Consider the following 27686-nt stretch of genomic DNA (forward strand, 5'->3'; position numbering starts at 1 on the left):
AATAAATTGAAGAGATACACGAACTCTGATGTTTATAACCACATTATCTATAATTGCCAAATTATGGAAAAAGCTCAAGTGTCCACTGATTGATGAATGGATAAAGAAGATATGGTGGGGGTGCCTGGGTAGCTAGTTGGTTAAGCGTCTGGCTTTGGCTCACGTCACGATCTCAAGGTTTATGGGTTCGGGCCTCACATTGGGCTCTGTGCTGACAGTTGAGAACCTAAAGACTGCTTTGGATTCTGTGTCTCCCTCTCTCTCTGCCCCTCTCCACTTATACCTTCTCCTCTCTCCATCTCTCAAAAATTAATAAACTTTAAAAAAATTAGAAAAAAAAGAAGATACGGCATGCACGCACGCACACGCACAATGGAATATTACTCAGCCATAAAAAAGAATGAAATCTTGCCATTTGCAATGGCACAGATGGAGTTAGTACTATGGTAAAGTGAACTAAGTCGGTCAGAGAAACACAAATACCATATGATTTCACTCATATGTGGAATTTAAGAAACAAAACAAATGAGCAAAGGGGAAAACAAAAGAGAGAGGCAAACCAAGAAACAGACTCTTAACTATAGAGAACAAACTGATGGTTACCAGAGGGGAGGTGGGGGGGATGGGTTAAATAGGTAATGGGGATTAAGGAGTACACATGTGATGAGCACTGAATACTGTATGGAAATGTTAAATCACGATACTGTACAACTGAAACTAATATTATATTGTATGTTAACTAACTGGAATTTAAATAAAAACTTATTAAAAAAAAGGCCCAATCTATTAATACAAGCAACAGCACTGATAAATCTCAAAAGCATTATTTTAAGTGAAAGAAGCCCAAAAAAACTACAAAGCATATGATACTATTTATATGACATCCTGGCAAGGGCAGAATTTCAGTATTAGAAAGCAAATTGGCAACTGCCAAGGGCTGGCATTTAGGATGTGATGGAAATGTTCCGTATTAGTTGTAAGTGTGGTCACAAGACTGTATGCATTTGTAAAACTCTTCTCTTGAAATGGATGAACCATACTATATTTTATATAAATTATACCTCAAGGAAGCTAAATTTAAAAACCTTACTTTAAAAAATATTCCAAAGTGGAAAAAAAAGTGGTAAAATGGGATTTAAAAATCTGTCACATAAATTACAAGCCCCTGAAAATGTTTTTTATTAAGATATATTAACTGAATTAGGAAAGTTGGATGATGAATCAATCGTGGCAAAATAGGTAGTGAGTCCAGGATTTCAGATCCTAGGTCTTGTCAATTTCTCCAGCTCTGGTACTTGGGCATGCAGCCAACACATGATACAAGCATGTAAGAAAACCTCCACATGCCTTTCAAGCATTTCAAATTCATTAAGTCCAAAAGAGAATTAATATCTATATGTTTCCCCATCGCTCACCACAACCTCGTCCTACCCCTCATCTTCTGAGAAACCAGTTTCTCTTCTGATTCCCTAATGAATAAATAAACCACCATATATCCAATTAACCAAGTCAGAAATCTAGGAATCTTTGACACTTCCCATTTGTCTTATCCTTCACATCCAGTGGCACAAAAAGCCCTATGTTTTAGGCCAATTTGCTTCCTAAAATATCGTTCAAATCCCTTCACATCTTATTATCCCTGGTATCACAGCCTTAATTCAAGCCACCTCTATACTATACTTAGATTACTACAAAAATTTGCTAACAGATCTTCTTGCCTCCAAAGTTGTCTTTTTACAACCCATTTTCATACAACAGTTAGGGGGAGTTTTTCTAAACTACAAATCATGATATTCCTCTACTTAAAAGGTTTCGGTGGCTACCTACTACTCTAGTGTAGAGGTCTAAACTTCTCACCATGGATTAAAAAACTCAGTCTCTTCCTACCTTTTCGATTTGTTTCTCACTATAGGCTTCCTTACACTTCAAGATGTGGTCATACTGATTTTTTTTTTTTTTTCCAATTCCTTAGTATACATTGTTCTGTCTTGTTTCCAGGCCTTTTTATATATTCTGTCCTTCTACCTAGAATACTTTTCCCTAATCCTAACCTAATTTCTATCCATCCTTTGAGACTCAACATGAACATCATTTCATACAAGAAACCTTCCTTAACCTTCCATTAGATTCCTCTCTTAGGTGTGTATATGGCATCCTGCACTTCACCAATGGCACACACTACACTTTGCTATAATTACTTATCTAAAAGTCTAGAAGCTCTCCTCCACAAAGGCAGGCTTTATTGTCAGCCAAGGGTACACTCCCAGTTAGTACAGTACATGTGACATACTAGGTGCTCATATTTGCTATGCAAATGAGATTGTACTGCAACCTTACTATCAATCAATCCTCAATTCAGATATCAGCACAATTCCAAATGCTACCAGAGCCCTTAAAAAAAAAAAAAGGAAAATTAGTTAAAATTCTTTGTTGCTCTCTACTACTTTTTCTGTACCCCCTGCCTCATCACTTTGTTTCTTTTTTCCTACATGCCAGAGACCAAGTATTCTTATGTTCTCTAAGGTTGTTGAAGGTTTCTTTGTTGTTGTTCTTTTTTTATTTTTTTTTAATGTTTATTTATTCTCGAGACAGAGAGAGACACAGCATGAGCAAGGAAGGGGCAGAGAGAGAGGGAGACACAGAATGTGAAGCAGGCTCCAGGCTCTGAGCTGTCGGCACAGAGCCCGACGTGGGGCTCGGACCCACGAACTGTGAGATCATGACCTGAGCCGAAGTCGGACGCTCAACGACTGAATCACCCAGGCGCCCCAAGGTTTCTTAAACCAATCAGATCTGACTTCCAGTTCTAAGTTTCTTTTCCCTTCTTCCTATGCAATTAAAATTACTACTTCTGAAGCCAAATATTCAAATAAACTAATTAAAAGAATAATATAACTGGGAATCTTAACTTTCTCATAGGCTTTCTTCTTATTTAACAGTTTATTACGTTATTCAATTCATAAATGTACTGTATGCTCATTAGAGAAATTTGCCCCATCTCACAATCACTAATAATATTTAAGTCTTATTTCCTTCTGGTCTTTTTTCTCTAAATATTGTGCACATGCAACATTTGTGTGTTTTATACATTAGTGGGTCTATTGTTTCACTACCCACTGTAATATAAGCACTATCCATACCATCAAAAGCTTTTTAAAAAACAACTACAACACTATTTAATTGGAATGATATATTATGTGTTATATAATTATTCCCCTGGGGGCATTTTCATAGACAACCTGGCTCACCCAAATCCATCTTTAATTTAACATGTATAAGGATTTTTTTTCAGCACGAAGCTCCCAGATTCCTTTTAAATTCCAGTTATTTCCACTATCATCACCACTACATGTCCTTCAACCTTCTTCCATATTCAGTATATGAAATAATATAATTTATGAAACCAAAAATGTACCACACATCTAATTCTGCTTTAGCTTTTTGATAAGGATGTGTTAGAAAGAGACAGAAAGACACAGGGGAGTGGGGGGAGAAGCAGGGACAAAAGGACAAGGGGGAAAGGAAGGGAGATAAAGAATTATAAAATATGGGTGGCACAACAAAATTAAACATTTTGAAATGTTTACTGCTCACTGTCGGGGTATCAAAACTGTATCTGCATACACATCTTTCTTTCCATTAAAAAAAATTTATTACCCTGGTTCCTCTAAAAACATCTTAAAATCATATTATCTCTTACCAGTGCCAATACATTTAGAAATTCTCTTGTGTCAAAATGTAGCAAAGTCCGAACATAGGGGTAGATTTCTTCCTCAGGGGAGGCTTCTGCTGAATGCAGGCGAATCAGAAATTCAAAAACCTTCAAGTTTAAAAAAAAAAAAAGTTGACGATCTTCTCTCCTTACAAAGTGTCTTGCTGAAGCAACAACTGCCAGTTGGACAAAATAAAGGCAGGTGGAATTTAGTTTAAATTGCCACCATGTTGTAACTTCTCTAGCCTGATTCCGCTATCATTACTGGCTGTAGTGATGGTGGGTAGGTTCTCTCCTACCATAGCAGATAGCTCCTGACTCACGTGTAACCTTCAATTACAGTTCATCTATAGTACATATTAACAAGAGGTGTGGATCATAAAACAAGAGGTGTGGATCATAATATAGTACATATTAACAAGAGGTGTGGAAATAGCACCAACCTGATTTTTAACCAAGGGAACAAGATCTTCAGGGATGTCACCAAGGGGATAGGCTCGGCCTGCTAGACAACAGCTAGAAGAAAAGGAGAACAGACTTGGTGACTTGTAATGGGCTAACTTCCAGGTAACACATTGTTTCTCAAACCCAAGATACTCATTTAGTGTTTAAGCACACTCAGCTTTTGTCACGTCAAGTTCAAACTTGATCAAGATGAGAGCCAGTTCAGAAAATGTGAGCAACAGTGATGGTGGTGAAATAAACACATCCCATGACAGAGTAAGCACTTTCATTTCTTCTTATTTTTCCTAAAAGAAACCTACGCCACGCTAAGTGGACAGGAAGGAATGAGAACAGACTATCTGAAAGTCTCATACTCAGCACCAGAAAAATACCTAATGGCACCATTACGCTATGTTTTACCAGTGAAAAGCCTAATGTTCTCACAAACTTCAAACCAGTGGCTCTAAGAACAGTGATTAAAGACAGGGAACAAGCTAGTCTAACAAAGGTCTGGAAAATGTCTGCAACAGAACAAGTCTTCAGGGAGAGGAGAAACTGATGAGAAATTAACTATACAGTTCTACCTCCAAATCAGACCTTCCTTATGGCTAATGCTTTATGGTTTATGCCTTGCGGGTTCAACTATAAAGATGTCTTCTGAATATGTCCTCATTCTGGGGGGAAAGGCACAAATTTTAAACTTCTTTGAACTAGCCATCAATTTTGAATGTTGGATTAGAGACAGCATATTCTAAGAAATTTAAAGTACAGACAATAAAGTACTGGGGAGATGCTGCATATGTTCTTCTAAAGAATCGATGTAACAAGTGTGAAACAGGTCTCAAAGTTAACTCTGGCACTAGATAGGAGCTAAAATGATGCTTTGGCAGGTTCTGCCACCTTCCGCCCTGCCAGCCTGACAGCCAGCTATCTGTCCAAAAGTTCTATTGGGACATAATTCTGAGCCTCCATAGTTTGTGGAAAGAATTCTGTTTGAGGAGTAAGGAGAGGAGATAAACATTTCACAGCTTAACCTCTGTCACTAACTTTTTCATGACCTAAACACATCTCTTGCCCTTTTATAAAAAAGAGAGAGAACACATATTCCACAGAGTTTCCAGTGCTAAAAATAAAATACTCTACCACCAGGCTTTCTCAACCTCAGCCTTATTGATACTTTGACAGAGATAATTCTTCGTTGTATGGACTACCCTATGCACTCGGCAACATCGCTGGCCACCACCCATTAGATGCCAGCAGCATATCTCTCCCAGCCCCAAATGTGACAAGCAAAAATGTCTCTAGACATTGCCAAAGATCGGGGCGGGGGGGGGGGAGCAGGGAGGGTGTACCAATGGGGGACAAAATCACCCATGGTTGAAAACCACTACTGTACAAGCAATGAAACATGAAAAACACTATACACATAGGACATGACAGTACCTCTAAGAATACGGGGCGGGGGGGGGGGGGGGATTATAGAAAAAGTACACGTAGATAAATTAAAAAAAAATCTCTTACCTAATATATACAAGCAGCTTGTTGCCCATAACAACTTGCTCATCTAAAACAGAAAAAGTATCTTCAGCAATTCTCTCAAAACCTTTTCAGAAATAAAATCTTTATGTGGAAACAAAAAATAAAACTTGGCATTTGAGTTAAGTATCTTCCTAAAGAATACATAGAGAAAAAACCACCTTAATTCTTGTTTTTAGAATTTCCATTAGATTCTTTTCACAGACAAAAAAAACCAATGAGTCAATGAAGCATACAGAAGAAGGAATACATCTGAGGGTAGAGAACCATATATTGTTGGCTTAACCAATAGTTTGAGACCAGGGTAAAGTGTAGAGCAGGCAGTTAGTTGATGAGTTAAAGGTCATGACCAATTAAGTAATATTAAGGACTAATAATGTCTTCTCATCTGTAATATGGACTCTTACCACCCACTGTGCTCTAGGGTTGTGAAGGCCACTGTTCACAAATGTTTAAAATAAGAGACTTAGATTAAATGATCTTTAGGACCCTTTTTATTCTAAGTTACATCTAAAAAGTAAGATTCTGTCACATGATAATATAAGTCTATCTCTTGGTTAAAAGAAATCAGAAATATAATTATATCAGGTGTAGGCAAAGGGGTCAAGGGCAACAAGACAATAAAGTAAGAGCCTCAAGAGTGGGTGAAGTGACCAGTAATTCTTGGTGTGCAGATTATAGGAATTTGCGATTGGTTATAATAAACTGAAATTTCTACTTTTGGTATATGAATAGTGAGCATAATGTAAGCAAGTGTACATCTCTTAATCAGTAATCCTTTCTAAATAGAATAATGCCTCGCATTGTGAGTAACTTGTTCTGTGAGTGTTCCATGAGACAAGCAAACATTTCTAATAAATTTTAACTTGATAAACGAGTGATGTCTTGCAATATGAGTAGTACAAGATGCTGAATGTCACATGATCACAACTGACCCAGTGGTTCTTCTCTCTTTCACTTGCAGGATTGTGGGTGATCATCTCCCATTGCTCAGATGCTCGGTCTCAGGCCACGGTGTTTGGCAGTAATCTGTGATTTTTCAGAACGGTGGAAGGTGCCCACAACTGGCACTAGTGTATTTTTTTGTCACTTCAGAGCACCTATGGACAGTTCCTTGTTTTTCCATACAATAGCTTAGCAATGCTTTGCTTTATTCTAGATTAGGCTGCCTCCAGATATAGACCCTTTCTTCTGCTGCCAGCTACATTAAATATAGTATATGCCAAGAGTTTATTAATACTGTACTGTAGCCAACATCCATGCGAGCATATACAATGGCCTGCATGCAGAAAAAGGCTGAAAAGAAAGGCAGTAAGAAGGAGATGATTACAATGGAAGTTAAGAAGGAAATCATCGAGCAAGTATGAATGAGGTATGCAAGTGGCCGATATTGCAAGATTTTATAAGAAGTCTGTGTCTGCATCTCACCTGCAGAGAAGGAGGAGAAAAAGGCAGAGAAATCCCTCACTTCAAATGAGATTAGGGAGATGTATAAAATGTGGGAAAAGTGCAAAATTTTGTAGAAAAGCACTACCCAAATAAGGCTGTAGCAGTGAGAGCAATGAATCTATTTAACAACAATGCAATGTCACATTTCCACAAAATTCTCAAAAGGAGGCAAAAGAAAGCGTCACTGGATAGGCTCCTTGTTAAAGTTGCACAAAACAAAAAAGATTCCATTGAGGCAATAAACAGCAGTGATTCCATCAGTGATAGTGAAAGTCGTCCTGCACAATAACCCTCCTCTCTCATCTCCCTCACAGCAGCCATGAAGGTTTTCAAAGGGAAGTGCAGTTTAAATTATTTTCCTTTCTATATTGTATTTTCTTTATTATTTTGTATTATATTACAGTATTATAATCATTTTTATATGAGTATTTTTGGGTTGTGGTATGAATCATCTGAGTTTCCATTATTTCTTCTGAGGAAATTCACTTTGGTATACAAGTATGTTTCCAGAACAAATTATGCTCGCAAACCAAGGTTTTACTGTACTCCAGATCTGTGTTGTCATAAGTGCAAATAAACTTGAATTGCTTGAAATTATGAGTAACTATAATATGCTTCAATCCCAATTTTTTTAATTAATAAATTTCATTTTTTAGAGACGTTTCACTAGGTTCACAGCAAAAATGAGAGAAAGGTATAGATATTCCCCATATATCCCCTATCCCCACACCACACAATCTCCCCCACTATCAACATCTGCTCCAGAGTAATATATTTCTTATAATCAATGAATCTACAGTGACACATCATCACATGAAGTCCATAGTTTACATTAGGGTTCACTCTTAATGTTGTGTATACTATGTTTGGGTTTTGGCAAATTTATGCTGACATATGAACACCATTACACTATTGTCAGTTGTACAGAATAGTTTCACTTTTGTAAATCCTCTGTGCTCAGCCTATTCATCTCTCCCTTTTCATCAACCCCTATCTCACAGTTTGTGAGTTCAAACACCATGTCGGGCTCTGAGCCAACAGCACGGAGCCTGCTTGGTATTTTTCTCTCCCTCTCTCTCTGCCCCTCTGAGGCTTGCTATCTCTTTCAAATAAATAAATAAATAAATAGATAGATAGATAAATAAATAAATAATTAAAAAAAGGGACATCACACTAATGAATGAATGGGTTAACCAGGGAATTGAAGAAGAAATAAAAAAATACATGGAGGCAAATGAAAATGAAAACAAAACAGTCCAAAACTTTTGGGATGCAGCAAAGACAGTCCTAAGAGGGAAGTATACTGCAATTCAGACCTATCTCAAGAAGCAAGAAAGGACCCAAATATGCAACCTAACCTTACACCTAAGGGAGCTAGAAAAGGAACAGCAAATAGAGTCCTAAAACCAGCAGAAGAAGGGAAATAATAAAGAGCAGAACAGAAATAAATGATAAAAAAAAAAAACCCATAGAATAGATCAATGAAACTAAGAGCTAGTTCTTTGAAAGAATTAACAAAATTGATAAACCCCTAGTCAGACTTATCAGAAAGAAAAAAGACCCAAATACATAAAATCACAAATGAAAAAGGAGTGATCACAACCAATACCACAGAAACACAAACAATTATAAAAGAATACTATGAAAAAAATTATATGCCAATGAACTGGGCAATCTGGAAGAAATGGACAAATTCCCAGAAACTCACATACCACAAAAACTGAAAGAGGAAGAAATAGAAAATTTGAACAGACCCATAACAGCAAACAAATTGTATGAATAATCAAAAATCTCCCAGGGCACCTGGGTGGCTCAGTTGGTTGAGCGTCCAACTTTGGCTCAGGTTATGATCTCATGGTCTGTGAGTTCGAGCCCTGCGTCAGGCTCTGTGCTGCCAGCTCAGGGCCTGGAGCCTGCTTCAAATTCTGTGTCTCCTTCTCTCTTTGCTCCTCCCCTGCTCGCACTCTGTGAGTGAATAAAGATTTAAAAAGAAAAAAAAAATCTCCCAATAAACAAGAGTCCTGGGCCAGATGCCTTCCCAGGGGAATTCTACCAGACATTTAAAGAAGAGTTAATACCTATTCTTCTCAATCTGTTCCCAAAAAATGGAAATGGAAGGAAAACTTCCAAACTCATTCTATGAAGCCAGCATTACCTTGATTCTAAAACCAAAGACCCCACTAAAAAGGACAACCACAAGGCCAATATCCCTGATGAACATGAATGCAAAAATTCTCAATAAAATACTAGCAAATTGAACTCAACAGTACATTAGAAGAACTACTCACCATGATCAAGTGGGATTTATTCCTGGGCTGTGGGGCTGGTTCAATATTTGCAAATCAACATGATACACCACATTAATAAAAGAAAGGATAAGAACCATATGATCTTGTCAATAGATGCAGAAAAGCATTTGACAAAATACAGCATCCTTTCTTGATAAAAACCCTCAACAAAGTAAGAAGAGATGGAATATACCTCACATCACAAAAGCCATATACCAAATACCCACGGCTAGTATCTTCCTCAATGGGGAAAAACTGAGAGCTTTCCGCCTGAGATCAGGAACATGACAGGGATGTCCACTCTCACTTCTGTTGTTTAACATAGTATTGGAAGTCTTAGCCTCAGCACTCAGACAACACAAAGGAATAAAGGCATCCAAATCAGCAAGGAGGAAGTCAAACTTTCACTCTTCGCAGGTGACATGATACTCTACATGAAAAACCCAAAAGATTCCACCAAAAAACTTCTAGAACTGATCCATGAATTCAACAAAATTACAGGATATAAAATCAATGCACAGAAATCAGTTGCATTCCTATACACCAATAATGAAGCAACAGAAAGAGAAATCAAGGAATCGATCCCATTTGCAAGTGCACCAAAAACAATAAGATACTTAGCAATAAACCTACTAAAGAGGTAAAAGATCTATACTCTGAAAACTATAGAACACTTCTGAAAGAAATTGAAGAGGACACAAAGAAATGGAAAAGCATTCCATGCTTATGGATTGGAAGAACAAACATTGTTAAAAGCCTATACTACCCAAAGTAATCTATAAATGTAATGTAATCCCTATCAAAACACCACCAGCATTTTTTGCAGAGCTAGAATGAACAATCATTGAGTTTGTACGGAATCACAAAAGACCCCAAATAGCCAAAGCAATCCAGAAAAAGAAAAAACTGGAGGTACCACAATTCCAGATTTCAAGCTGTATTACAAAGCTGTAGTCATCAAGACAGTATAGTACTGGCACAAAAACAGACACATAGGTCACAGGAAAAGAATAGAGAACCCAGAAATGGATGCACAACTGTATGGTCAACAAAACCTTGACAAAGCAGGAAAGAATATCCAATGTAAAAAAGACAGTCTCTTCAACAAATGGTGCTGGGAAAACTGGACGGTGACATGCAGAAGAATGAAACTGGACCACTCTCTTACACCATACACAAAAATAAATTCAAAATGGATGAAAGATCTAAATATGAGACAGGAAACCATCAAAAACCTAGAGGAGAAAATAGACAGCAACCTCTCTGACCTCAGCCAGAGCAATTTACTAGACACATCACCGAAGGCAAGAGAAACAAAAGTAAACATGAACCACTGGAACCTCATCAAGATAAAAAGCTTCTGCACTGCAAGGCAGCTTATGGAATGGGAGAAGATATCTGCAAATGATGTATCTGATAAAGGGTTAGCATCCAAAATATATACAGAACTTAGCAAACTCAACACCCAAAAAACAAATAACCCAGTGAAGAAATGGGCAAAAGACATGAACATACACTTTTCCGAAGAAGACATCCAGATGACCAACCAACACATGAAAAGATGAGATACCACCTCACACCTGCCAGAATGGCTAAAATTAATAACACAAGAAACAACAGGTGTTGGTAAGGATATGGACAAAGCAGAACCCTCTTGCACTGCTGATGGGAATGCAAACTGGTGCAGCCACTTTGGAGAAGAGTATGGAGGTTCCTGAAAAAACTAAAAATAGAACTACCCTACGGCTCAGCAATTGCCCTACTAGGTATTCACCCAAAGGATAAAAAAAATACAGATTCACAGGGGACAAGCACCCCGATTTTTATAGCAGCATTATCAACAATAGTCTATGGAAAAGAGCCCCAGAGTCCATCAACTGATGAATGGATAAAGATGATGTGGGGTGTGTGTGTATGCATGCATGTGTGATGGAATATTATTCAGCCATCAAAAAGAATGAAAACTATGGAAAAGAGCCCCAAGTCCATCAACTGATGAATGGATAAAGATGATGTGGGGTGTGTGTGTGTGTGCATGTATTCATGCGTGTGTGATGGAATATTATTCAGCCATCAAAAAGAATGAAATCTTGCCATTTGCAATGACGTGGATGGAACCAGAATGTATTATGCTAAGTGAAATAAGTCAATAAGAGAAACAAATATGATTTCACTCACATCTGGAATTTAAGAAACAAAAACAGATGAACATATGGGAAGAGGGGGGAACAACATATGGGGGGAGAGGAAACAAAATGAGACAAGCCACAAGAGACTCTTAATGATAGAGAACAAACAGGGTTTATGGAGGGAGGTGGGTGGAAGATGGGCTAGATGGGTCATGGGTATTGAGGAGGGCACCTGTGATGAGCACTGGGTATTGTATATAAGTGATGATTCACTGAATTCTACTCCTCAAACCAATATTGTACTGTATGTTAACTAAAATTTAACTTAAAAATAAAATAAAATGTTTCTTATACACAGCTTTTAGTTGAGTCTTATTTTTTGATCCATTCTAATAATCCCTTTCTTTTAATTGGTGTATTTAGACTATCGACATTTTAAATGATTATTGGATCAATGCCTACCATATTTTACCGTTTTCTATTTCTTGTCCTTACTCTTTATTCCTGTTTTGTCTTCAACACTTTTTCTGCCTTTTGAAGTTTTAACTGAGCATTTTATATAATTCTGTTTTTTCATTTTCCTAGTATATCAATTATACATCCTTTTTTAAGTTGCTCTCAAGTTTGCAACATAAATCTACTAATGATTTACAATCCAAATCTACTTCCACGTAACACTATACCGCTTCACAGGTACTAGAAGTATCTTACACTAACAAAATACTCTTAATTCTTCTCTCCTGTTCCTGTGTCCTTGCTCCCATTCATTTCATTTATACATAAACATAAAACACACAAGCATCCGTACACACATAATCAAATACATTGTTATTATTATCTTGAACTATTACCTGACAGGTCAATTAAGAATAAGAAAAACAGAGTTCTTCTTGAGCCAAGCTGTTTGAATCTTGTTGCTTGGTGGTGTGGTCTATATATGCTGTGTTTGGAAGGAAGCAGGGGAGTGGGTTCCTGACCTCAGCTGGCCTCGGGGTAGAGGACACCACTCCAATTACACCTCAGGACTGCAGTCCAGGCCTCAACATTGCAACATCCCTAGACTCCATGACCAGAAGACGCCATTTGCAGAGGCTCATGGCAGAGCAGCTTGTAAAAGTCGGGGTACATCCTGAGAAAACTGGGCAGTATGTTTCTGGAAACTACTGTTGGAGCTAAGCTCTTGGTTTCTCTGCTGGACCACATATTTCTGGGGGGTACACTCAGTCCCCTAGATGTTGGCTGACATGCCACTGTCTTTGAAAAGACTGTGCATCACTGTGGCAGCCCCCTTTTCCCAGTAAAAAGTCTGGAGTCCTCAGCAGTGGCTGGTTAGAGGGGAATCAGGTTGCACTTTCTCTACTCCTCATAGTTTCCCTGCTTGTCAACTGAGTTTCCTTCTGAGGAAGATCATTTCCCTCACAAAGCCCAGGTCTCTGCAGACCAATTAGCAAGGGGCACTAACAGCCATGCATGTCTGTCCTGGCAAAGGCCAATGTTTTTTGAAGAGAGCTCAAACTCCCTCCCCAGCCCATGTCTAGTGAACACCAGAGCAGGGAAAGAATCAAGTCCATTCCCTGTCCTCTTGTCCTCTGTGAACTGAATTTCAGAAATTTTTTTCAACACGCAACACAAAGCATCCAGATCGATAAAACAATAAGGAGGGGAAATGTGTTTTGTTTTGTTTTATTTTTTCCTGGAAATTGTGCTTCAAATTTTGCTGTACCATAGAGCCCAGAAAGACATGTGTTCTCATTTGCCTGCCTGACTCCATGGTGGCGTCACTTTTATGTTCCATTCGTGGCATTCGAGTTGCTCTCCTTTACAGCCCTGTTTCTCAAGTTCTGTTCAAGTTAAACTCGTGTAAAACTCTCCATGGTGCTGGGAGCAGCATGTGTGTTGCTGCTGCATAAGAATCTGTACTTGGATGCCGATCTAGAGACCTGATGGAATTGACAGTTGTGTACCCGTAATCATTAGTGGCAATGATGGCATTCTGGAAAGCAATTCTTATACAGTAAGTTCTACAATTCTTTGGAAAAAAGAATAAGAAAAATAAAAGTTTTTGTTTTACCTTCACTTATTCTGATGTTCTTTCTTGAATCTGAGTTTCTTATCTATATTATTTTCTTTCTCTCTAAAGATTTTCTATTAATATTTCTTGTAAGACAGGTCTATTGGCAACAAATTCCCTCTATTTTTGTTTGTCTAAGAAAGTCTATTTCCCCTTCACTTTTGAAGGATAATTTTACAAAGGATACAAAATTCTATGTTGACGGGCTTTTCTCTCAACATTTTAAGTATTTGTTCCCAACACTTTAAATATTTACTCCACTCTCTTCTTTCCTGCATGGTTTCTAAGAAGTTGGATGTCATTCTCATTTTTGCTCCTTGTAAGTAAGGTTCTTTTTCCCTGTGGCCTCTTTCAGAATCTCTAGATTTAATTTCTGCAATTTAAATATAATAGCCTAGGTTTGGGGTTTTTTGTTGTTTGTCCTGCTTGGTGTTCTCCTAGCTTCCTGGATCTGTGGTTTGATGTCTGACATACATTTGGGGAAATCCTCAGTAATTACTGCTTCAGATGCTGCTTCTGTTCCTTTCTTTCTTCTCCCTCTGACAGTCCCATTATGTGTAAGTTACACCTTTTGTACTTGTCCCACAGGCCTTAGATGTTCTCTTCTGCTTTTTTCAGTCTTTTTTCCCTTGGCTTTTCAGTTTTGTTTTTTTTTTTTAACTTTTCTGTTATGTCCCCAACCTCAGAGATTCTTTCCTCAGCTATGTCCAGTCTATTAATGAGCCCATCAAAGGCATTCTTCATTTCTGTGAGCTTTGTGGCATTTTAACTTTACCTAGTCCCATCTCCCTTTCCCCAGCTTTACCAGAGCTCTGAAAACCAAAAGCCTTGTACAAATCAGCAACCTAATGGCCACTTGAGGGGACAAAATAGGTTGGGAGCTTGCCCACACAAAAACTTATTCATATCTAAGGGTGATGGGGGGAAAAGGCAAAATAAGGGATACCTGTGGTTAATAAAACTGTATCTCTACTTTATCAGTGTGAATATCCAGTTTTGACATTGTGCTTTTGTTCTGCAAGGTGTTATCACTGGGGGAAATTGGGTAAAGAGAATACATGATCTCTTGTGTTATTTCTTTCAACTGCACGTGACTCTATAATTTCCTCATAAAAAAAGTTTAATTAGAAACAAAACTTGTTCACTAATGTAGCAGCATTACTTAGAACAGCTCCAAATTGGAAGCAACTCAAATGTCCATCATCTGGTGAATAAACAAAATGTCATCATCTGGTGAATGACAGTACATCCAACCCATGAAATACTACTCAGAAGTATAAGTGAACAAAATACTAACACATGCAACAAGATGGATGTGTCTCTACAAACAAGTGAAGTAAAAGTGAAGAAATAAAGCTAAGTGAAAGAAATAAAACACCAAAGATCACCTACTGTATGACTCCACTTACAAGAAATGTAGTGACAGAAAGTACATCAGTGATTGCATGGAGGTCAGCCTGGAGGAAAAGCTTGAGTACCACGGGTAGGAGGAAACTTTTTAGTGTGAAGGAACTCTAGCTCCTTCTACCGTTTGATTATGGTGGTGATCATATGATTATATACGAGTATCAAAATTCATACTGCACACATAAACTTGAATTTTATGAAATTTAAATATCTTAAAATAGAAAAAGGAGAAAAAAATTAAGACTTAGAAAAGTAATACCTGTTAGTGTTCTTCCTGCATTCAGAGGAGGAGAAATGACTCTGAAAAGTTTCTGCATTAAAATTAAAAATAAAACAATCGCCATCATTTTTTAAAAAATTATATTTTCAAAAAACAATCAAGAATCTTATACTATTAATCACCTTTCTCTGAATAAATCAGTTATTTGCTATTGGGATTAAATACAAAAACTTTTAAGGTGGACACAAATTATTATTGAAGAATCACTAGGAAACAACTGTTATCATATTCCTCACTGAAAGAAACCATTTAGTAAATACCAGTTAGGTGAAGGTGTTTGTTGAGTTGTAATTTCTGATATAAATATCCTTAGGTTCCTCAAAATGATTAAAAAAAAAAAAGTGAAGGGATTAATAGCCCACCAAAATGGCAATGAAGATTATTTTAAACTGAAAACATCTGAACAGCAGACACAAAAGGAAACATTATCTAAATTTAAACACAGCCTCTGAAAACACAGTAAGATTAATGATAAAACTACACTGGCCTTCCTCAGAGGGAGTTTCCTGTTTGGGAGAGGACAGGCCCTTAGAACTGGGAACTGCAAATCAAACTGTTCATTAGCCAAAAAAACCAATCCTTATTTTCCTAGGAAGGCCCTAAATCCCTCCCTCCCCGCTAACCAACATTTTGTTAAACAGGTGTATAAACCTTTAGCTCCGGCCAGTCAGTAAAGTCCTCATTACTAATGCTCCCAGTACTTGTGTGAATAAACCTTTCCTTTTCTCCTGTTAATCTGTCTTTTGTCAGCTAATCTGCAGCCCTCCTCCCCCCACTGAGACCTAAATTCCTAGAGGAAGTGCTTTCCCTCCCAACACAAGGCACTACTTTTACCTCAGAAGCAGCCACAGCTAGAACTAAGGAAAGATTTCAGAGACCCTGGTAGTCATCTCAAATATGATGACACTGTCATTCCAGAAAATCTAGAAATTCTCAAGAGGCAGGAGACCTTTTAATTTAGACCTCTTTAAGTACTAAAATAATTAAACTCTAAATAATGACAAGTGATTTCCTTGTGAGCAGAAAGTTACAAATACGGAATCACAGAACACACCTACCTAACCTCCCATTGCTAAACTCTCCAAATGACTCTTTAATAACAAATACCAAGCTCTTTCTGAAAACCATTAAACTTGAAAACTTCTCTTAACACAAAACAAGGCAACCTTAATAGCCCACAGCCCATCTGAGATGTGTAGATATAAATGCAAACCAGATTTTGAGGATTAAAACACACACATACAAAACTAAAATTTAAAAAGCAACAATAACAAAAACCCAGCAATCATTTTTATCACCATAGAATATATCAAATTAGAATCTGTTTCTAAGGATTATTTTGAGAGAAGGCAGAAATTGTAGAGGCCGCTTTTAGAGAACAGGGTTGGGCAATGGAAACCTGATCAAGGTAAAAGGGCCCACGGCAACCAAGACCAAGGAGCTGAAAGCAAACAGGCAATTCAAATAGGTTCATTGAGCGACCCACCTCAAAATAGCCACAGTCCCTAACTGACCAATTATAACCACGCACAGTTCCTAAAATCACCAAAGAAGAGAAAATTCCATTTTTCCCATACTCCCTGACTTCACCCTGTAACTGTGGCCGCTCACCACTGCCTTTGCTGTCTCTCCTTTGCTGTCTTGCCTGCCTTCCACACCTTTGCGGTGTATTCAGTAAACTTTTATCTCTCTTTCTGCCTTGGGTGAATTCTTTCACCACATGTGATCAGAGCGCCCCACATTTGCAACTGGGATGTCCAACATTTGGTGGCCCAAATGAGACCCTCTGATGGCCTGGAGCTCTCCCCGGATTCTCTGGGAATTTCTCGGGGCTTTCCCTCCGCGGACCATCCAACTGGAGCATCCCACAGAAACCGCATTAATTCTTCCTAACTGTGGTTTAAGAGTGAGACAAAACATTTTTTGCATGTAGGGAGGTCCTGGATCTCACTGAGGAGCCAGCTGACAGTTCTTTCCAGGGAAGTACTGGACTTCGAAGGAAAGCAGCTGAGAGATGTTCAAGTGTAAAAAATCCTTACTAGACACACAGACTATCAGGGTCAAAACCAGGGGAAGAGGGCTGTGGCACATTTTGGAAACTGACCAAGAGAAGAGAGGGACAACCAAAACTGGAGGAGTTTTGAATTAGAGTAATATTCACCTACCTACGAAGCTAAGGGTGTTTTAAGAAAGCATGAAATATCACAAGACAACTGCTGAATTAGCAATACCGAAGACAGTTTTGGATAGCCATTAAATATGCAAAAAAAAAAAAAAAAAGGTTGACTGGATGCCTTCCACAGATGCCTGGCTCTTCTAAGCCAGGTAATTAGTCATTGTAATAAAACAATGGGCTGGCAGGGTGCTACCTATATCCACAATCCATTATCTACAATTCTGTCCTCAATTTAAGGCAAATAACAAAGTGGATACGGCATTTGGTTCTTTTTAAAATAAGACCAAATGCTTTTTAGTGATTAGGAGAATAAATTATAATGCATGCTGTAAGTGCTAAACTGGAAAAAGCAACAAATTAGCAATTAACAAATAAAGATCTTCCACCATTATCAGGACCTTCCCCCAGCACAATATATCTACAAATAATATTTCTTAATAGTACATTTACTACACACAGTAAGTATATGAATATTTTATACCTTTTGGAAAACTTACTATAATATCAAAAATTCTTAAACAAACCAACTTAGTCTAACAGGCAGGCATTACTTTTATCTATTGCTCCCTGGGATTTAAATACCTATTTATGCAGACAAAGAAGAAAGCAATGGCAGAAGGTATGAAATTCAAGGTCACCTAACGCCCCAAGCTAAAATGGGTGCAAGTCTAATAATATATCTACAAGAAATTAAACAATGATTGGATGAAAACAGAATCTATTCAAAGTAAATGAATAGGAAAAAAGCCATTCATAGGCAAATGTGTGTCCAAGTTAGGAAATATCTTACCTCCATTGGACTAATAAATTCATTCATGCCTCTGTTATAAACATAGATCATAGCATCATACAGACGATTTTCCCAACACATGAGAACTACCTGTAAAAAGAAGAGTTGTCTCACCAATTATTTTCCTTAAAGCTTTAACAATGGAGAAGATCTTAAATACTCTTCCCTAATCTTTCTTAGTCCTTCTCTGAAAAAAACTGAAGTACAGTTGACCTTTGAACAATGTGGAGGTTAGGGGCGCTAACCCCTCCTCACCCCCACACAAAAACCCATATATAACTTTTGACTCCTCCACAACTCAACTACGAATAGCCTACAGTTGACCAGAAGCCTTATTGATAACATAGTCAAGTAACACCTATTTCATATGTTATGTGTGTTATATTCTGTATTCTTACAATAAAGATAGAGAAAATATGTTATTAATAAAATTATAAAGAGAAGGAGATACATTTACAGTACTGTGCTTGTATTTATTGAAAAAATTCCACATATAAATATACCTGTGTAGTTCAAAATCCTGTTGTTCAAGGATCAACAGTACTCAAACACAATGTCAGGGTAACAGCTGTTGTAGGTTCAATACTACTTTTAATTGTACAATGGCTGCTTTCAAACATCCCCAATGTCTATTTTTCTCTCCATCCTCCCCCTTTCCATACTCATTTTGCCCTTGGTCAATAGCTCTACAAATTATTTACTGAACACTTATATTCATTCAGGCCCACTCCTAGGCATCAGAGATAAAGTGATAGATCAGACAAATCTCAACTTAGTCTTACAGAACTACTGTTCATCTTGGACACTTAACAAAAGAAGGGAGGGGCAGAAAATGATATGTGAGTTACACCTGGGGAAGTTACTCAATTACACAAATAATTCATTTACAAATGTGATGGGTTACAAAGCAACCTGACGTGCTCTAGAGTATTCAGAAGGTCATCCCTGAGGAAGCAATATTTAACTTAGGACCTAAAGGATGCATATAATGAGAGGCAAAAGCAGAGATGAACTCTAGGGACTATGTGGGCTGAAGCAGTAAGGATGAAGGTCTACGGAAGAAAGAAGCTTGAAGTGTTTAAGGATGGAGAGAACTGATTGTGAAAATATTCAGAAGAGGAACAGTGGTGACCTGCAGTGTACAGTACTTTATATTCTGTTTCTATGAGAGTTACACTCCCAACGGACAAGGGAAGAGGGCTGTTAGAAGAGCAGAGGTTGGCAAAGGAGAATGATAAGGACCAACCAGAGAATTAAAAGGAAAAACAGAGGTGAGGTGTCATGGGAGAGTCTTGAGACTGAGGCAGGTTCTGGGACCTCTTCTCTTCTCTCACTAACCACCCTATGAGCCAGTGCTGTGATCATACATCTCTGTACTGATGATTAACACATTTACGGCTTTAGCCCTACCTCCCCTCTGATCCATATATCCAACCAGTTACTTGGTATCTTCACCTGAATATCTAATAGCAATCTCAAAATAAAAACAGAACTCCTGATTTTGTCTCTCAAACTTTGACCTATCCAGTCTTCCAATCTTCTTAGAGGCATCACTACCTGCATTTATCTCAAGCCAAAAAAACTGTCATCCTTAAATTCTCTTTCCCACACTTCCACACTCTTGCATCCGATTCATTAGCAAATCAATTCTACTGCCGTAACATATCCAAAATCAGGCCATTTCTCTCCATCTCATTGCAACCATCTCTGGTCAAGACCACCTCCTGAACCAGTGTCTAATTAATCTTACTTCTTCTGATCTTGACTCCCACCTTCATTCTGTTATACCTAAGTAAACCAGAGTCATCTTGCTTAAAACCGTTTAATGATTTCCCAGAGCACTCAGAATAAAATGGAAAAATCTGGACCTTGCCCTGAAAGGACTACCTCTCTGTTTCAACCAAGCTCCAAGTCTATTTGCCTTTTATCTGTAACTTCAACATCGAGGCTTTTTTTTTTTTTTTTTTTTTTTTTTGCATTAGCTGTTGCTTTTGCCTGGAACAATCTTCTCCAAGATCTCTGCATTGCTGATTCCTTCTTATCAGATTCCAGACTCAATGTTACTTCCTTAGGGAGATTTTCTACAGTTAACCAATCTATAAGGTAGCCTCACATCCTCTACCATATTGACTGACTTTTAACATAACACTTATTTTTTTATACTTCTGGTTTATCTATTTGTTGTCAAACTTTTTGGCTAAAATGTAAGCCTCTAAGAGGATAAGCATTGTCCACTAGGGTCACTGAAGCATCCTCGGAGCCTTACACTGAATGCCCCTCGAATTAATAACAAATGAGTAAGTAAAATGTGAAAAATATGACTTGATATAGTGAACATGGAGGGCATAGCTGATCCACTAAAAGCAAGGTTGAAGAGTTATTAGGATGTGGGAAAAATGGAAGTACAACCTAGATGATGCTTTCAAGACATTCGGCCATGACTAGGAAGAGTGACATGGGGCAGTAACCTATGGGGAAGAAGGAAAGAAGGCTTGATATGAAGAGAAGGGAAACTGAAGAGATGTTTTTAAATTGTTATTTTAACATAAAAAACACTAGAGCATATTTATATTTACATAGTGCTGGAGAAAAGCTAAAAATATTGGGAAGACAAGAAATGAGAAATTTCTCTTACACTAGTATGGGTAAATCAAACTAGATTGATAACATGCTCTCAAATCACTTTATTATCTGACATGAAAACTCTGCCAAATTACCCACACAACAGAAAGGCACACATAAAAGTATCTGGCTTTACTTAGCAAACTCACAGCCATTCATAAAGAGCTTCCAGGAAGAAAACAATAACTATTTCTCCAAGCCCTTCATTTCTGTGTGACTTTGCACCTTTTAAAAAAGTACTTTTGGTCAAAGATCTTTAAGTCATCATATTTTAGCTCAACAGGGCTTGCTTACTTATTAGGACCTTGTACCTTTGCAGAAGTGGCATGCTCATTACTAGGGCTAATATGGAACTGAACAGTTAAGAGTGAAATGTCTAGGGGCGCCTGGGTGGCTCAGTCAGTTGAGCAGACGACTTCGGCTCAGGTCATGATCTCGTGGTTTGTGAGTTCGAGCCCCATGTAGGGCTGGGTCCTCACAGCTCAGCGCCTGGAGCCTGCTTCCATTCTGTGTCTCCCTCTCTCTCTGCCCCTCCTCTGCTTGCACTCTGTCTCTCTCAAATATAAATAAACATTAAAAAAAAAAAATAGACTGGGGCGCCTGGGTGGCTCAATCGGTTAGGCGTCCAACTTCGGCTCAGGTCATGATCTCTCAGTTCGTGGGTTCGAGCCCCGCATCGGGCTCTGTGCTGACGGCTCAGAGCCTGGAGCCTGCTTCGGATTCTGTGTCTCCCTCTCTCTCTGACCCTCCCCTGCTCATGCTTTGTCTGTCTCAAAAAAAAAAAAAAAAAAAAAAAAAAATAGAGGGAAATGTCTAAGGCCAAAATATATAATGCTCCTCAATTTAGGACTGAAAACTTACTGTAGAGACCTCAGATACACTTGGAGGTAGATTATCAAACAATGGGCTGGCTGGTCAAGCTAAGACATCCTGTAATTTGCTTCTTATACTGTGTTCTGCATTTCAAAACTCAATGTATGAAAGTTACGAACACTGGACATATAAAGTACCTTTCTGAAAAATGGCATCATATTCTTAAAAGTAAAAATATTCTATTATTTGAGTGGAAGTACTCATAGTTGAAATTCACTTGTAGGATGAAAAATGTACTAGTGAATAAGCAAATGGATGAAGAAGGATTAGTCAATAAGCATTTATTGAGCAACTACCAAATGTAAACTTTATGCTCAGTGCTTTGGTGGATTTCAAAGAAACAGAAGACTCTTGGCTTGCAGGAGCTCATAACCTAGCTTTCACTAAAGACCAGTCCTAAGAAATATTGACAAAGACAAGTTTAAGAGACATCTTACCAAAAGCGCTCCGTAAACAACTGGGGTTGTTAGAAGGCACAGGGAGGCCCAATCAGTCAGGTAAGTATAATCAATAAAGGAATGTTGTTTATTCCATATATTAGTAAATTTTGTATAAACTCACCTGCTGAATATCTAGGCTGGTGATATCCATATGTACAATGAGGGCTTCCACATTTTCCATTAACTTTTTATCTTGGAAATGAACAATCAAGTCTTTCATTACCTGGGGCGTCATCCCCACCAATTTATCACTTAAAATATATGGTTCAAGGCACTCCAAAAACACTCCTTTAGCCACTGAATTCTCACTTAATTTGTCATACATCTGGCTAAATAAAAGATCCCTGTAACAGAGAAAAAAAAAAAAAAACTTTCAGAAGTATTCTGAACATCCATTAAATTCAGTCTGCTAATTATATGTCCTCGTTTTCCTATTTCAACAAAGCTTAACAAAACAAGCTTAACAAAAACAGTAACAACAAGAGTCTCAATCAATTCTCCCAAAACTTTTACAACCAAGAAAAGCAGAATAAGTTAAATTATTTGCTATAAGTCACATAGCCAACATGTGATGGAGTCAGAATTCGAACTCAGCCTGCTGACCTAAATCCTGTGTTGAGTCTATTATGGCACACTGCTTCTTAAAGCAATGGTGATATGGCAGTGGGTAATAAAGTAAACATGATAGAGTAGAAAAAATATGAAAAAGGACTATTCCTAGGCGTGCCTGGTTGGCTCGGCAGAGCATGCAGCACTTGATCCTGGGGTCATGAGTTTGAGACCCATGTTGGGTGCAGAAATTACTCAAAACAGGACTATTCCTAATTTATCCTTTCCCCTTTCCTGGTATCTAAATATTCCCAGCTCATATACAAAGCCAATATGTTTCTTGATCTAGCTCTTACCCCTTGATTCCCAAAGGGTTTAGGCAGGGATTACTGATAAGAAAGGAAGAAGAAAATATTCACTATTTTAAAAATATATCTGGAATTTATTTTATTGCAGAAACAAAATTTTTTCATTAATCTAAATGCCACCACACTCAATAATTATACTTTATCTCTTTCATATTTCTTCTGCAAGTAGTCCTGAATAATTTTAGAATTATACTCATTGTAGATATAATTCCAAATTCTTTCATGCAACATTATATAATACACATCATTCTATGATGCTACCTACCCTTAAATTTACCATTTTGTCTCACAATGTTTCAACGTGCTGAAATATTAGAATTTACTTAAGTATTCCTGTACTTACTTCCAGTATTTTACTATCATGAATGATGACACAATGAACATCTACATATACACTCTTTCCCATCTGGAGGATTTAATTCCTTAGTCATTCTTCTTTTAGAAATTTATCTTAAATCAAAAGATATGAAAAATCTTGTGGTGGGGCACCTGGGTGGCTCAGTTGGTTAAGCATCTGACTTCGGCTCACGTCACGATCTCACGATTCGTGAGTTCGAGCCCACGGTGGGCTCTGGGCTGATGGCTCAGAGCCTGGAGCCTGCTTCCGATTCTGTGTCTCCCTCCCTCTCTGCTCCTCCCCCACTCACGTTCTGTCTCTCTCTCCTTCAAAAATAAATAAACACTTAAAAAAATTAAACAAGAAAAATCTTGTGGTATTTGAAATTACTAAATCATCTTCAAAAAGTATCATAGCACCAATTTATACTGCCACCAGCAATGTAGAATTATACACTTTCACCAGACAATTGTGTTTGATTCTACTACCAGATAATTTAATAAGTGTAAATTAAATAATATTGCTGTCTTTAACTCTTTGACGACTGGTAAATTAAATGTTTTCCATGTTCCCATTCATACATTGTATTGCTTTGTTTTCGTTCACCTGGCTCATTCATTTCCTTTTTTTGTTTAATACAAGAACTGTGCTAGTTCTATTTATCTCTTAAGACTATTTTTTACTAAATGTGAAAATAAATGTTTTTAGAAATGTTATTTCTTTACATGTGTGTCATGTCGCTCGTGAAAAGTGGTAGCTGATTCATCTACAAGTGTGGTCTTTCATGACAGTTCCACAAAAAGGCCAAGGAAGATTCTAGAGGCAGTAGGATGGGGCCCTTGCCTCATCTGAAGTCTTGGAAGAGGGCAGATGATAAGAGAACTGGCTACAAATGCACCAGAACGACATACCACTCTTCAGTAAACAGTTCCTGCAATGTCCTGGGAGGGAAATCCATATCCATTTATTGTTTTTTCTCATATCCACAAATGTAATTTTTATAACAGTTTTCCCCTTGCTGCATATTCTTCATGTTGGTTTCATTTTAATCAATAGTCCATCACATTTTTGTGATTACCAATTATTAACCAAGTAAAAGTCACGGAGATTAATAAAACTTTACTGCTACAAAGAGTTACCACGTAACTCTAATGAATATAAAGAAAATGCCATATTTGCTAGCCCTTCCACTCTGTAATGTGTTGTTAAAAACAACATGCTAGGGAAGACAATTATATAGTTTAGTTCAACACCAAAAGCCCTGGAGAGGAAAATTAAACAGTGAAAAATTCAGTAAACAGAGCATAAAAGGTGACAAACAGCAGCATGAATTGCTGGTAAGATTAATGGCAAAACCATATATTTCTTTCTTAACCAGTCAGAGGCTATAAATAAAGAAGCAAGAAAAATAAAACTCAGCAACTCTTATTGCTATCTCTACATTTAAAATAAAAATAAAACAAAATACAAAGACATGTTCTCATCATTTTGGAAGAATATTTATTAGAGCATCAGGGAAGAAGGAAGAAAGAAAAGCACATACCCAAAAAAAAAAAAAAAAAAAAAAAAAAGTGTTTAGCTCCTGTGTTTCTTTCTATATTTAGGAATGATACTCCAGCATGCTGACTCTGTTACCTGGAAGTCCTAACTTTAAAACTGTTTTTTATCACTTCAAACTTAGCCACCCTGTAGCCAGTAGAACACAAAATCCATTCTGAATAATAGAGGACCAAAGAGGTTGTCTTTCTAGGTAGCTTCACTTTACATTAATACTCATATTAAAGACATTATTGGGGGTTTACCATTCATAGCTTCAAACTGATTAAGAAAATGGCCAAATTCACTTCATGCATTATCAATTTTGCAATTTAAAAAATGAGAAGAACTCAGCTTTGATTATAAGTACAAACTCGGACTGTCAGAAACAGAGCAAGAACGTCAACCCTTAACACTTGCCAGTCTTTACTACACATCTAGCCAGAGCTAAATAAACAAATCCCCACTACATTTAAGTAGGACTTGAATCCAAAGTTGGTTTGGGCTGCTCTTTTTATTTATAAAAGTAATGACAAAGTTCAAATGAACTTTAAGAAATTATGTTCAAAATGTTCTATTTTCTGATACAAGGATCACGGTCTGTAAAGATTTCCTTTAAAAAGGCATGGCTTGGGGCGCCTGGGTGGCTCAGTCGGTTGAGCGGCCGACTTCAGCTCAGGTCATGATCTCGCGGTCCGTGGGTTCGAGCCCCGCGTCGGGCTCTGTGCGGATAGCTCAGAGCCTGGAGTCTGTTTCGGATTCTGTGTCTCCCTCTCTCTGACCCTCCCCGTTCATGCTCTGTCTCTCTCTGTCTCAAAAATAAATAAACGTTAAAAAAAAATTTTTTTTAAATAAATAAATAAATAAAAAGGCATGGCTTACTTCTGGTGATGGTTGTACAACTCTGTGAATATACTAAAACCTACTGAATTGTACACTTTAAAAAGGGCGAATTTTGTGGTATGAATTATATAGTTCAATGTAGCTGTTATAAAATAGAAAAGGTTTTTCCCCTAGCTTTGATGCTTAAAATATTAACATGCAGTTGTCAGGAAAACAGGATCTAAAACATCCAGTTCCTCAACTATGTTTGATAATTAAGATCTTTCTGTTTCTCGAACAATAATACTGATGTTGAACAAGACTAAACACACACCCTGGCTATCAAAAGACCACTTCAGACTCACTTTAGATTTAACAGAAATATTTTTGGTTCAGATTTATATATAATTCAAGTCATTTGAATAATGGCTTCTTTTTGGATATTGGCTTACAGTGACATAAGCTCAAAGTGGTCAAGATCATGTACGTGCAGCAACTGTTTGGTTTTGTCTTACAATGGCTTTATTAAGATACAATTCACATAAGATAGAACCTATTTTTATTATTTTTTTAATGTTTATTTATTTTGAGAGTCTGAGAGACAGAGAGAGAGAGAAGAGCAAGCGAGCATGAAGGGAGGAGGGACAGAGAGAGAGGGTGAGAGAGGGAATCCAAAGCAGGCTCCACGCTGTCAACACAGAGCCCGGGGAGGGGCTCAATCTCGTGGTTCACGAGATCATGACCTGAGCTGAAATCAAGACTCAGACACTAAACTGATTGAGCCACCCAGGGACCCCCCCACCCCATAGCACCTATTTTTAAACAATGTTCAAAATTATGATTATAGTTCAAGTAAACTCTGGACCTATTTTCAAAATAAATTGAAATTATGGCTACTATTGTATAAGCAAAATTACAAATCATTAAAGGTCCTACAAAAAGCCTTGAGATGTATCTTTTGTCTAATACCTAAAAGAAAATATATACTGCCAAACTGAAGTGAAATTGTGAAATAAATCAAATTATGGGGGTGCCTGGGGGGCTCAGTCAGTTAAGCGTTGGACTCTTGATTTCAGCTCAAGTCATGATCGCGCAGTTCAGAAGTTCAAGCCCACATCAAGCTCTGTACTGACAATGCAGAATCTACTTAGGATTCTCTCCCCCTCTCTCTCTCTCTCTCTCTCTCTCTCTCTCTCTCTCTCTCTCTCTCCTGTCTCTCTGCCCCTACCCTGCTTGCTCTCTCAAAATAAATAAAAGAAAAAAAAATTATTTTAATAAATAAAAAAGAAATCAAATTATGAAAATAAAAGTACGAGTCTTCAAAAACAGAATTTCCTGTCACTTCTGATTTTAAACAATTCACAAAAAGACTATAAAGCCAAATTTTAACCCAAAAAAAAGATGTCTATAACATATTGGTCGGTATGTCCTACAGAGAAAAAGAAGTGTAATTCCTGCCACAGTAAAAGGATTTTACACTTTTAAAAGAATTCTTAAGTATGAATGGGAATATACATACACACACACACACACACACACACACACACACACACACACTAGTTCAATTAGTATTACTGCTGGGTATGGATAGGCTTCTATGAATTATGATACTGAAGTAACTAACAGTGATCATAGGGTATTGGTCATAGTACTCAGTTAAAATCAATTCAGAATATGTATTGTGTCTATAATTTGACTCACACAAGAAACAGCATGTGAAAAAGGACTAACTATAAAAACAATGTACTCTACCAGAGGATATTAATATAAAAAGCCTCTGGGGGCCAGGCTGAATGTCTGAGTGATGACTCTAGAAGTAGAAGAAGTTACCTGAAATTAGCTGAGTACTACATTATG

At 37.6% G+C, this 27686-nt stretch overlaps 1 protein-coding gene across 4 annotated transcripts in view; it reads right to left on the reverse strand.

Annotated features, from left to right (window-relative positions):
• The window catches only part of VPS8 (VPS8 subunit of CORVET complex), a 250782-nt gene that overhangs the window by 142373 nt on the left and 80723 nt on the right, over nt 1-27686 (reverse strand). For all 4 annotated transcript variants that reach the window (XR_013557963.2, XR_013557964.2, XM_060639415.3 and 1 more), the window contains exons 22-27: nt 22339-22561; nt 18283-18372; nt 15296-15347; nt 5678-5720; nt 4156-4228; nt 3701-3820 (exon numbers count right to left, since the gene is read on the reverse strand). Coding sequence is in view for 2 of the 4 variants with exons in the window: in XM_060639415.3 (XP_060495398.1) it covers nt 3701-3820; nt 4156-4228; nt 5678-5720; nt 15296-15347; nt 18283-18372; nt 22339-22561 (601 nt within the window). In the remaining 2 variants the exon portion in view is untranslated. The remainder of the gene's footprint in view (nt 1-3700; nt 3821-4155; nt 4229-5677; nt 5721-15295; nt 15348-18282; nt 18373-22338; nt 22562-27686) is intronic.

This window comes from Panthera onca, chromosome C2, assembly GCF_046562875.1.
Source record: "Panthera onca isolate mPanOnc1 chromosome C2, mPanOnc1 haplotype 2, whole genome shotgun sequence".
Lineage (NCBI taxonomy): Eukaryota > Metazoa > Chordata > Mammalia > Carnivora > Felidae > Panthera > Panthera onca.